At 35.9% G+C, this 13,951-nt stretch overlaps 1 protein-coding gene across 7 annotated transcripts in view; it reads right to left on the bottom strand.

Moving 5' to 3' along the window:
• The window catches only part of SGCG (sarcoglycan gamma), a 104,891-nt gene that overhangs the window by 18,491 nt on the left and 72,449 nt on the right, over positions 1-13,951 (bottom strand). For all 7 annotated transcript variants that reach the window (XM_030955045.1, XM_030955026.1, XM_030955054.1 and 4 more), the window contains 2 exons: positions 9,049-9,168; positions 3,698-3,770 (listed from right to left, as the gene is read on the bottom strand). In XM_030955045.1, coding sequence (XP_030810905.1) covers positions 3,698-3,770; positions 9,049-9,168 — 193 coding nt within the window. The remainder of the gene's footprint in view (positions 1-3,697; positions 3,771-9,048; positions 9,169-13,951) is intronic.

The raw sequence follows: 13,951 nt of genomic DNA on the forward strand, positions 1-13,951 counted from the left end.
GCACCAGGAGACCTGACTGAGGCAAGTTCTCAAGGTGCCAAATACATACCAAAGTCCAAGGCCTCACAAAGAGCCATGGAAAAGGCTACAAAATAGCTTGGCAGGAATAAAGAGCTGGATCATAGCAATCACTGACATATTTCTGTTCCCACTATGACAATTGGCTGTATTCAACCAGGTGCCTCCTCAATGGTATTTGTCTGGGAAGGATATTTCCTGGATATATCCAAACCTCCCTGGTGACTCTCAACACGTCTTTGAGATGTCTGTTGGACACTTCTTACATGCAAGGCCCCATTTTTAGGTGTCCACCTGATCCTAAAGTCTTAACAAGTATTGTAAATGAAAACTATGGATCTTACTTAGATATAGGAAGTCCATTAAAGGAATTAAAGGCAATGCCATTTTAAGCTTAGGAAAGCTACAATCTTAAAATGTAGGTTTTGTTGTTTTAATTCTTCCTACCAGTTAGAAGTAAGTGCGAGCACATCTCCTTTTCTTTATGAGTGAGTCAAAAATTCTATCTTTTAGACTGAAAAGGACTCTATAATTTTCCTACAAATTGCAAATGAAAAGACAGTCACTGACCGCAGTATAATTGCACTGCTCTGTCTCAATAAGTTAGCTATAAAAAGACACGTTCATTCTAACACACACATCTCTTTGTTTCCAAAAAAGCAGTCTATCTTGAAATTTGGCATTTGGACAAGAAAGCCAGCAGAATGTGTAATTCAGAGGCCATTTGTGTCAGCTTTGTTTGAAATCCCACTCTAAATCTGAATGACAGAGAAAGAATGTGGCCCCCGTTCATATGACAAGAGCTGAAAAATTATGAGCATTAACAGCTTTCCAGTCAGCTCCTTGAAGCCTGCAACTCCATTTGTAGTGGATGGGGTTTCTCAAAACACTATTCCCCACATTTAATGCTGCAGACCGTGGCACTTTATAACACATTCATCCAGCATATCACATTCACATGGCACAGCACAACCACTGAAGGAAAAATAAAGGAAAAATAGCAGACGATTAATAGATAGTGAAAGTGTGGAGATAAGGCTGAAGGTAAGCAAATATGTTATATTAACTATAACTCTGCGCTCACTACCCTAATATGGAAAGGAAGCATCTTCAAATCTGAAATAGGAAAGTCATACTTAAAATTGTATTTTAAATTTTCATATTGGAGTACTTTTCAGTGGGTAGGTATCTGTATTTAACCATGTGGAATGAAACAGAATATTTATGAAGCATTATATAAATTTTTTGGTAAATTTGTCTGACCTCCTTCACAACAGAATGCATGAATTGCTTATGCTGACATTTAAGGTTACCCTTGAAAGTAACCTTTTTCCAGCTTGACAAAATGGTCTTCTCTGCCTACATCTTCATTTACCATCTGCAATGCAGACCAGTACATTTCCTTCTTAAATCTTCCCAGAAGCCCTTCATGAAAAAATGAATTCATTGCCATCTCTACTTTCAAACTTGACTCTGATTATGACAGAAAAAGACAATAAATTAAAGGATTGAACTTCTCTGGATAAAGGCCTACCAGGACAGGAAAGAGGGATATTTTACAAGGGCATGTAGTGATAGAGCAAGGAGGAAAGATTTAGATTAGATATTGGGAAAAAATTCTTTGCTGTGAGGATAGTAGGGCACTGGAATAGGATGCCCAGAGAAGCTGTGGATGGTGGAGGTGTCCAAGGCCAGGCTGGGTGAGACTCTGCGCAACTTGGTCTGGTGGGAGGTGCCCATGGCAGGAAGGGTTGGACCTTGATGATCTTTAAGGTCCCCTCCAGCCCAAGCTATTCTATGCTGGCACAAGTGAGTGGTGCATGCATTGCACAGCCTAATGCCCACAAAATCAGTTTTCTTAGGGTTAAGCTAACTCAGTTTCTAGCACAGGTGTTTAGCAGCTCTTGATTCATGTCAAATACAGTCACAGGTGGGTCAGTGGCCATGTCACTAGTTCCCTGACATCACAATAATTACTAGCAAACTTCTGTTAATTCTGGAGAAGTCTGTACTTCTCACTATTCTAAGTTAATCAAAGGCAGAACTGAGTGGGATTTTATGTATTACATTTGAGCTCTGCTAACAAACAGCAACATTCCAGATCAAAATAGTTGTTTATAATTGACATGGTAAGAAACACTTAAGAGGTAAGCTGTGAGGTAAATTCATTCATGGAGGAGAACTTTAGGAACACTTTGAATTAAGCTCAGTGTTTTCCTTCCTACTGTTATCCTATTTGAAAAAGAGGCAGAAAAATTATACTAACAACAGTTGTATATAGTCAGGAACATTGCAACTGTTGTTAAACAAAAGTGCAAATAACAACTTATAATGTAACAGATGTAGAATAAAACTATATTAACCCTATTAAAATATTAATTGATTATGAATTTGAAGCAATGTAACAACCATGGAAAATAATAGATACATATCCAATCAAAATTTGCAGAGAGCTTCTTGATTTTGCAATTAAGAAATTTGATTTCCTACTTCAATGAAGTCGAGATAATCACAGAAAATGTCAAATTTACAACATAATGAATCCACTTCCTATAAAACCAGACAATGTATACTTAAAATGCAGAATATTGGTCAAAGTCTCTCACATCCAAATTCTACCATAACAGAAGAAACACATTTTTGAAAGTGGACATCAATGGTAAAAATTATGCCTTGAGCTCATACTGTCTGCAAATGCAAGCACAAGGTAAAGTAAATCTTAAATATAAATGAGATAATCAAAATAATTATCTTAACAGTCTCTCTCTCATTTGTCATTCTCAATTTGAAAGTTCAATCAACAAGATACAGACAGTGTTTTTGACAGCTTTCATCAGCCTCCACTACTCTCTAGTAGTTATCCCTACTGGAGAGGAAAACTAAAAGGAGAAATTATGACAAAAAAGTAGCAAACTGCCAAGGTATGAAAGGACAGAAATGCAATTGTTAAAGACATCCGCTTTCATTTCAAACCTTTCTTTGAACTGGCATATAAATGAAAGATAACATGTTCATGAAGAGAATATAATTTGACTTTATTACCTCATCATAACCAGCATATTATAAACTAATTTGGGATACTCAAAATTAAATAGAATAATGCACAAAAAAAGCCTATCCTTGAATTAAGTAGCTCTGAAACATACAAAGTACTTAATTATGATTTTCTCAGCCCAAACTGCTTTTTAGTAATTTTTAATGTTTTTTTCTTGATTTCACTTCTTTTCACCATCGTCTCTGAGGTTGCCCCAACCATTTTTTAATTCTTTTCATCCATTAGAGCTTCATGCATTTCCAAACTTTTCTTCTTAGTCTGCTTCCTCAGATACTAGTTTTCAAAAACCTTGACTAATTACAGGTTGATGACCTACTACAGACAAGCAACTTATATTGTAACTAAGTAGAAAAAGTCATATTTCAAAGTCTTTCAAAACTGCAAAATAGAAGTTTACAGAAAATCTTTCCACAGGGGTTTTAAATATATTCACCATCAGCAACAAACAATTCATATTATAATTCAAAATTGCAGAATATATATGATTTTCCTTCGAAATAATAACTTGTCACAAAAACCAGAAAAAAGTTATTAGCAATTCTGTGTTGAAAATCACATGTTCAAAAAATGTGAATATTTATAGAAAATAATATTTACTTATTAGATTTATGTATAAATTCTTACCTAAGCTGTTTAAAAGCTTCTGCTTTCACAAGCGGTGTTTCTACAGAATGTTCAAAAAGTGCCCCTTCAGGCCCTGCAAAAAAAACCCAAAAGATGAAAAACACTGTAATGTAATAACTCAAATATAACACAAAAATAGCAAGAGTGTTTTTTTTAATACGGCCATTTTGATGTTGGACATCAAAAGAACACATGCTAAGAATTAAAAGACAATTGAAATACAGCTATGTTATTACCATTGCCGTATTAGTATTGGTTGGACAAATACAATATAGAAGTAATGTAAATGTACAGCTTTAAGTTATTAAAATGGTCTGAAGACAGATAAATTTTAAACTACTTACAGTAGTTTAAGTAAATAAGATTTATACAATGTAACTTTCAATACAGTTAATAGAGATAATTAAACACATACAAATTCTTTGCAAATGCTACAGTCCTAAATAATCATACTTATTTTAGACTGCTCCATGCATATCACAATTTCTGTCATACAGCTTTATCAAAGATTTTCCCCTATTTACAGGCAGACTTGCTGAATATGAAATGGTGTTTCTGCAAGTAAGATGTTAATGACTATGGGATCAGATAGTTTACACCTTGACATATGAGTAGTTTCATTCCAAAGAGGAAGAAACAGTGGGCACCCAGCCCCACCAGGAGCCTGTTCAGGTCCCTGTTGGACTTGAGAATCTTCCAAGGACCTCCATTTCTGCTTTCCTGAGTATTAGCATTATTTCAGTGTCACCAACCCGGTGACCACCTTCCACCTAAGCTCCACTAGGATCAGGAAATCAGCTGACGTAGGACAAAAGCCCTTCAGCAACAGAGGCAGCTCAACAACACCACCTACAGCAAGGGTGCAGCCTCTCAACTTCTGTTCCTTGGCTTTTTGAATGTACTCATCAAAAACTGGAGAGGTCTTAGGTTGAGAGATCTTCTCCAGCTTTGAGGATTCATATACCTGAGCACTTTCCAGGTGAATATGTAGCAAGGCAATATATTTTAATAGTTAGGATATTAGTCAAGGTGGATTGTCTGGCTGTTCTTTATGCCATTACCCTCTGGAAAGAATTCTGGGCTGTAGAAATCCCTACGTTAGGGATTTGGGCTCTGTCTAGACAGAGAATGGCAATGGAGGATTAAAAGGTATGGTGTAGATTGTATAAATGTGGTATTAGATTGTATTAAATGTGGTATAAAAGGAAAAAGATAATTAAAAATTGGCTGGGGCAACCTCAGAGAGCATGGTAAAATGAAAAGAAGTGAAATCAAGAAAAAACATTAAAATTAATACATTGCTGAGGCAACTGATAGGAAGACTGTCTCTTCATGAGGATTGCAGGAAAATGTCCTGAGAAGGCATAAAATGTGCTGCTTTTTGAAAAGAGTTTTAGCTGAAATCCTGATTTTTAGAATGAAATCTCCTTGGATGGAAGAGAAGAACACAAGATACAAGAATTACCATATTAAATCACTTCACCACTTTGAGCAATCATTGATTTACTAAGCTTGAATTTAAATTTTATTTAGCTGTTGATACTCTTCTCATAAATTTAAATAGATTATTCTTTCTGTAAATTACAAACTGGCATAAATATAATACTGGAAAATACAAAATTTGTGAATTCAGACAGAGCTTTAACCCTGCTTTATTAACATTTAATTTCATTTTCATTAACATTATTCTGCAGCTTAAGGTATTAAAAATGTTTATCAGAAATGTCGATTTGGTACAACTAAGATATTTTGCAGGGATATACTGATATGTCAAAATTGCAGATGTGGGACACTATTTACTGGTAGACTTAGCAGTGCTGGGTTAATGGTTCAGCTTGGTGATCTTAAGAGTTCTTTTCCAGTGTAAGTGATTCTATGATCCCATAATTCTATAAAGACAAGTGTTTACAGAGACAGTATCAGTTTCATGGAAACACGGGCTAATGGAAGAAAGAGAACAGGAAACACCAGTGTTAATGTTCTGGGTGGTGGCCAGATGGTGTAAAATGTAACGAAAAGGCTTATTTCCATATTCTAGAGCTGTCACCTGTAAATAATAATAAAACCTTGACTTTAATGTGAGTAAAACTTCTTCATCAAACAGCATTAAGTTTTAACAGTATGCCACTAAAAGGAAAAAAAAAATCTCAGGGCAACCTTTTTTGCAAAATGGTCCTAAATTGATTTTCCGTCTTAATTTCCTAGTTTAACTGTGATATGACTATTACTATATTTACTATTTTATAGGCTACTGTTTATGAAGATATTGTAATTTATTCCTAAAATACACAAGAACAAGATACTAATTTTCTCAATGACAGGATTGAAGCCAGCAAGATTCATTAACACCCCACGCACCCTATCAGGCAAGGACCATTTGCCTTCTCAAAGCCTAACAGAATGTTTACTCATACCCTCAAATTGCCTCCTACTTAACTTACCTTCTGAGCAGAAGTGTTTAAATTAAACACACACTGTCACATTGCACTTCAGCATTAGCTATGCAAACTGAAATCCTTTGCACAGAACAGAGCAAATACTCCAGGGGATTTTTATAAAAGACAAACAAGCAGAAGGACAAGCAGTAAACTGGAGAAAGGGTGATAGAAATATGCTTCACCATAAAAAAACCTGATCATCTCTGCCCTGCCAGCTTTCCTTTAAGGAAAAAAAGCGTAGGTGTGGCACTTGGGGATGTGATTTAGAGGTGAACATAGCAGTGGTTAGGTTTATGGCTAGATGTTAGAGATCTTCTCTAACCTTTACAATTCTGTTTCTATGAGCCTGCCATGACGACGTTATAAAGCCAGTCAATACAGTTACAAGGTGGTTTCGCTGTCACCAGTGCCAGCTGAATGTACAAAACCTTCCCAGAACAAAACACAGATGTTCAGTACTGCCACAGCAACGTAATAAATGCCTGCAAAACACAGGTCCTTACTGAAATAATATTGAAGAGGATGCAGTTTTTGTCCATACTCCTTCAGGAACAGGAGGGCTAAACCCAGCTTCAGTTTCATATACACTGAGATGTGTCTATGATGCAGGTGTCACAGATGAGCCAGAGGCAGTGTTTCTTTGCCTCCTCCTATGTCCTTACTGTCATCTGGGACACCCTTGTGTGTCCTGCCTGGCCTCCAGCTGCCACAATCACAGGAAGCAACTCCTGGAGATAAAGTGTTACCATGCAGTGTCTCACACAGCCCAGGGTGTTTCACATGCAGCTGGATGTTAACGTTTGAGCACGGGAGCTCAGCCTCTATCCACTATATCCAAGGGAGATGACAAGCCCTGGAGCCCTCCCCAAAGCAGAGAAGAGCATTTGGTGGGCACAAGAGCTCTGCCTGGGGCAGGTACCAGCATCTGTCTGCCCTCCAGCGAAGTGTGACCACCCAGACCTGCCAGGGGTATCGGAGGCACGCTCCCGGCTGAGGCTTTCCCCAGGCATTTGCTCTTTGATTTGCACTGTTCTATTCTACACAGGGGCCAGAGAATGTCTGACTGAAACAGTATGAGTTGAAACATACTAATTGCAGGAAAATGACAATTCTTGAAGTGTTGGTTTGGATTATATTATTCTTAGACATTTTCCTTTGTCTTGAAATATCATAAATCATACACATTTGCTCTCTGCTATATTATATTTTAGTTGAAAACTGTCAGGTTTTCTAAAAATCATTACTGAGCTTTTCATCATTCACATAAATAAGGAGAAGTAAAATCAAATAGTTCACTACACTGTACATAAAAACTTGCAAAATGTTCTTTGTGTATTTTAAGCCAAGGATTATCTGTTTTTTATGGTATGAACTTTTCAAAATTTATTTCACATTGATCTCATTCACTATCTAAGATGTTTAAAAATAGTCTCAGTATATATTAGTGTTACTAATTTATCCTTCATGCTAATAGTATCATTAAAATCACAATAATTTCTCCTTCATGCTAATAGTGTCATTTGAATCACAATTTTAATAAATTAATTTGAAGCAAAGTAGGCATGAATCTCTTCTCACTTACATTAATTTTACACCAAAATAACCTCACTGACTTTAATGTATTTGCTTTTGAATTTTACTACAGTGTAAAAAAAAGAAACAGGCAATGTGTCTTAGTACAATATCTGCTGAAGTAAATAATTATCAATGCACTGTAAAGATTAATATTGGATGAGTGAGTCATTAATATTAGCATAACAATTTCAACTCGTGTATGAATGATTTTTACTTACATTGAGCAGAGACAGACCTTTTCCAAATCAGTTAACAATTATGCAGTTTTTCATATCTTTGTTAAACACGCTTTTCTATTAAAGTTTAGCATCCCTTGGGCAAACAATAATTATTTGATATGGTTTCCTGGTTAAACAAAGTTGTAATTTCAATTAGGTTAAAAAGTAAGAAACCTTAAGATAAGACCCTCAGGCGTAAACAAAATTTATTAACACAATTATTATAACTTAACTTTGGCTTTGAAACACTAATTGTATAGTTACTACCATATTTATAGCTTTGACAGTGAAATAATATGAATCTATTCATTGAAATGAAGACCTCAAGATTTCAGAGGACCAGTAATTAGGGAAGGCCAAACATGACAGTTGCAATCAGGTAAAAAAATATTAAAAAATTAATTGAAAAGAAATTACGGAATAATTTCAATATTTCCTTTGATGGATTCTTCTGCTCAATGAGAAATCACACCTTGATGTATCTATTTTAATGCCACCTAGAAAATGAAGGTTGACTTTATCAGGTTGTATGAAAGGAAGTAGCTTTTCATGTGATAACTCTGACATATTACTTTGTAAATGAGTACTTCAGTGATTTGAAGAAACAGCCTAAGACAAACTTTTCTCTTGACAGGTGACATTTAAGATATACTACAAATATCTTCCTGTGACATATGTGCTACTCACAGAAGAGAAATACAGTAGCTTTCACTTTGAAAGATAAAACCATGTAAAAATATCAGAGAGATATTTCTCTCCCTAAAGTTTTCACAGATCAGACTCATTGCTACTCAGAATGGAATATCGAGAATTTTTTCAGCTTCAGACAGTGTGCACTGGAAACATTAAATAATTCATAAAAAGATGGACCACTACAGTTCCAGATATTAATGGCTTTCAAATAAAACACACACATATTTACACACTATATATATATATAAATATATATAAATTTCTTACTGATTATTTATTGAAAAATGTTAGATTATCTTCATATTTCTGTTTCCTAACGAGGTAAAACAAAAACTTGCATTCACACATAATAACACATTTAAAAACGCCATTTTTAATTTGCCTTTCATATGGTTGTTATCTGAGCACTTATTAAACCATTACAAACCTGTGACTCGAAGCTTATCTGTGCCAATTACAACTTCATTTTCATCCACTGTAAAAAGTGGCTTTCCATCCTTTGAGTTGATCTGAAATTGCTGACTGTGGAATTCTACCATTTTAGGACCTGCAAAACACAGTAGAATAATGGAATAATTTCATCATCTTTCTTCAATTTTATATATAAATGAATAATATTAATTGGTGAATTAACAATGTAGTGACTCATTTAAGTACACTGAAGGGCATGAAGCACTCAGATATTCTAAGGATAGTGAACTTGTAAGTTCTGAAATTGCTTAAGTCTATTGACATGATACAATTTGTTGTTCAAAATCATGTCTTGGAGTCTTCCTTTGTAGTGGGGTTTCCAGGGAATCTAGAAAATCCCACACAAATTGATCCAGACTAATATTCATGTCCTTGGTGTTGAAACTGCTTTGATCAAATGAATCTATCTTTTCCTTTTTTTTGAAACAGAAACTAATTATCAGTCTTTGCAGCATCATCCCTTTTCATTAGGGAAGCTCAAATGTTTTAAGATTACATACATCCCATGTAAGAGGACCTCAGCTCTTCCTAACAGATGACAGTTTGGCTCCAGATATCTAACAAATGCTACCAATCATGTTCTTAAGGGTTTCAAGAAGCTAAGAGAACATTTGCAATTGTTTCTGATACTCCAAAAATGAAAATAATATGAGCAAGAGAGTCTGTGCATAGTTCCAGATCCTAAATTCACTAAAACATTCTGTTCTACAGTATTGGCTTGGTAAGAAGATAAAAATCAAATCCTTAATATTCCCTCTTCTAACAACCTGATCAATTAAAATTCACACCACATCGAGCCTGAATGTCTATTACATAGAGTTGTCATCATAAATCTATATTCAGAATTAAAATTACAGAGAATGGTCAAAGCAGTTAAGACTCCTTCTCAGCAATTTTTAATAAATGTATTTCACAGACTATCCATAGGACCAAGAGGCACTGAACTGCTTCCTTCCCATTAAGAACCTGTTTTCCCATGTCTGCTCCCATAAATGTTGAATATATTTCAGGTAGTAATTCTCAAAAGAAATGGGATTTTTTTTTTTTTAGCTCTTATGTTAAAGGGGCATTAAATACAGGCAGGTATTTCACAAAATCTGGTTGGTAGCTGGTATGAGAGAAGCACACCATGAGGCTCCATACATATTGCATATTGCTTCACTCAGCAGATGCAAAACATTGATTTTAACTGTCCACCAAACACAAAGAAAGAGAAGCCATAATGCCCTAAACTAGGGCAACAATTTTAAGGCATAAAACCCAATACTGATTCTACCTGAAAATGGTCAGAATAGAGGGCTGAGCTCTGCATTATGTTATGCTCTGCGGCACATGTGCACCCAAGCACAGCCTTATGGACCCCAATTTGGCTCCTCTCTAAAGCTGTTCTGAAGCCCAAGACTTTATTTCTGAGAAGTATGTTGCAAAAAGTGAGATCAGAAGATATCTTTGTCAAGAGAAAAGGCCTTAAACAGTATTTAAAAAAAAAAATTTACAGCAAAAGAAACAGTTCTGGGTAAGTGAGGCAGGGATGGATCCCTGTCAAAGGTTTCCTAGAGAATCTTGGTTAAGGTTTTATTAAGGTCCCTTCCAACCCAAACCATTTTATGGTTTAGTGATTGATTGTTCCTGTTTGTGCCCAGCAACAATAATGAAACTGGCCTTTTATGTAGTGTAGCTAGATCCTTGTGTTTTCAAACAAATCAAAGGCCTGAGTAAAATGGCTATTATCAACTTTACCAGTGCTGCAGGGGCTGGTCCCTCATCCTTCCCATTCATCCAACCCCATGATTTTAAAAGCTAGCTTAATTAAGGAAAAACTCTGCAGGCACTGTGAGAGCACTCACTGAACATTTTATATGTTCCAAAGGTACTTCAACTTGTCTCTCTTTGGAACTCCAACTCATGGCCTTGCCCATGCTGGATTTGCATTCAGACTGTTTGATCCTGGACCTTGCACACTTGAATAAATCTTTAACAAGAATCTTTAGGTCCACAATTTTCTTAACTCAAGTGCCCCACTAATGTGAGACAAGGACTGTCCTATAGATAATCCTCAATATCAGAGAATGGTATGAATAATAACTGATGTATTTTGAATCTTAAGAGGGAATGCTAGGGTAAACAAAATTCAAGCATATGTTTTATTCATGCTAGAGATGAGATATCTCAGGGTTTCAAAAAGAAATAATAGACTTTTACATAAATGGGAGTAAGTTTACGTAATGAAAAGGAGCCATAATTTCTCTTAATGGTATTCCACAATACACATAAACTAGCTATATTGCAATACCACTAACTGTATCATAATCCCAGTGAGATTAATTTTCAACTCACAAACAGCAGCCAAACTAAGTATCTGAAAGTGTAATCTCCTAATGCCTAAATGTGTTTTGTTTACCACTCTAGTGTATTAACTACATATAAGTCAATTAATACTATATAATCATATTTGCTGATAAAATCCTATGATTAAAAATGCAACCTGACTGAATGCAGGTTATAGACAGTATTTGTTTTCTGCTTGCTGTGAGATGTGTCATACGAATTTCCAGGTCAAAGGGTTATTCTTGCTAATTAGGCTGATTATTTCCTATTGCTTCTGTGTGTTTCCTCCTTTAATGTGCAGCCCTGAAGGAGACCTTGTAAGTGATCTTCACATCACATACCTCTTGACACTGAGGATGCTACTTTAAATGGTGAACATTTTTTTTACCAAAAAGAAACTGACAAGCTACTAAACAGTCTTCATTTTCATTTGTCCTCACTCTTTACTTCCCTAGAGATTTTCCAGGGAAGGAAGCTCTTGTTTAGTGACTCCATTTCAGTTGAAAAGCATTTTAATAAAATGTCTTCTACCGCTACACAACCTTTGAATTCCAGGCCAATACAAATATAGATGTCCCAGACAGCAAAGGATCTTCTGTCAAAAACAGGGCCAGCCATAAAATAAATACCTGCAAACGCTTAATGCCAATGAAATCTGAGGAGTCTGAAATTTGAAGAGTCTGCCTACATGTTACCAGCAGGCAGACTCTTTAAATAGTTAGTTCTGCCAGATACTAAGCATTTTTATTGTGTCTTTAGATCTTTCAGAAGAAAAGGCTTTCTGATATTGGATTTACTTCTATCATTAAGTAATTTAATATCTTTTATTTTCTTATTCTCTTTTCTTATCGGCCATTTCTAATTAACCTATGGCTGTCAGCTAGTCTATGCTTTGTGCTTCTCCTACCACTTAGAATCATTGAAGTATTGGGTATAAACCAAAATCCTGACTGCTCTTTGATATTCTTATGCAATTTCCTTTCTCAGTTAATTTTTATTAAACTAAAGCACCTTAAAATAAGATCTCATTAAAAGTGTATTAAAAATGTAATACTCCTACAGATTCAGTTCTCATACCATGTATGATAGAATACAATACCAATAAATGTAAAGTCCTTACTTTCAGAAACATAAAGTTAGTTATATTTTCATATGGAAAGGTATGGTATTTCATTAGCACAAAGGTATTACTACAGGGAATCTGCACATTGCGCACACACATTTTATGTCTGTAACATACATCTCTCATAGGTTTGAACAACAACTCTAATACATTAATAGAACACTTGCTGCTCCTGTTTCCCCTTTTTCTCTCAGTTCTCCTTTTATGCAATGGATGAAAAATTATGTCCTCTCAGATCAAAGTAAAAGTGCCTTACTGTCACCATTTCTTATATTTTGTTGTGATCTGTGATTGAACACAGGTCTAGAGATCTTAAAAATTGGTCACCTTTTCTCACAGGCTTAATGAATCCAAATTTTGTTGCATGAAGAACTTCAACAGGAAAAGCTGAAACATACAGTGCTCACACAGATTAGGTGAAAAGGAAAATACTAAAGGAGATGAGGCATGATAATATGAAACCCTGTATGCAGAGAGGATAGCTGATCTGAGTCTCTCATTCCTAAGTGAGTACTTTATCGTCTGTATAATGGATATTCTTCTTCCCCTTTTCCTCTTTTTTTTTTTTAAAAAAAGAAAGCCATGAGTGTATTTTCATAAAGTCAACTTGTGCATTGTGTTTCAGCAGTACTCTAAGCCTACCTACTGGATCTGGGCAGAGGACAGTGTGAGAGGATCAGCTGAAAAGATGGGGCATGATTCACTTCATAACATTGCTGTCTAGTACCATTATACATTCTTTCATGTTCTCTGCCCAGCCTTCAGCTTATTTCAGATGTCCTAGACCAGGATGTCTATATCAGACCAGAAAGTCTGACATGGGGTCTGTAAGCAATGTGAGCCCTTCCAGTGTGTCAGATGAAGACTGGGCAAGATGGAGTCACAGAAGAATGCCAGCCAGAGGTCACCTCTCTATGTCCTACCTCCTAACTACAGCAGGGTCAGCACGGTTGGAAGTTAGATAAAGGTGCTCAGGGTCTTGTCCAGATGAAATTTTAATACCTCTGAGGAAGGGGATTTATCAGCCTCCCTGAGCAATCTGTTCCCATGGTTAACCATGGTACAGTGGTGATTCTCCCCCATCCCTTCTATCCAGCTGCATTTTGCCTCTCTGCAACCTGTGACTATTGCCTTTTGCCCTCTTGCTGTGCACCTCAAGTCTGGATTCATGCTAGTGACTGGACAGCAGGAAATGGCCTCAACCAAGAGAGGTTCAGATTTGATATTAGGAAAAAGTTTCTCCACTAAAAGAGTGGTTAAACCTTGGAACAGGCTACCCACGGAAGTGGGTTCAGAAGTGTTGAAAAAATGAGTGGATGTGGCACTTTGTGATATGCTTTAGTTGGCATGGTGGTATTTGGTCAAAGGTTGGACTTGACCTTGGAGGTCTTTTTCAACCTTAATGATT

The sequence above is a fragment of the Camarhynchus parvulus genome, chromosome 1 (assembly GCF_901933205.1).
Source record: "Camarhynchus parvulus chromosome 1, STF_HiC, whole genome shotgun sequence".
NCBI lineage: Eukaryota > Metazoa > Chordata > Aves > Passeriformes > Thraupidae > Camarhynchus > Camarhynchus parvulus.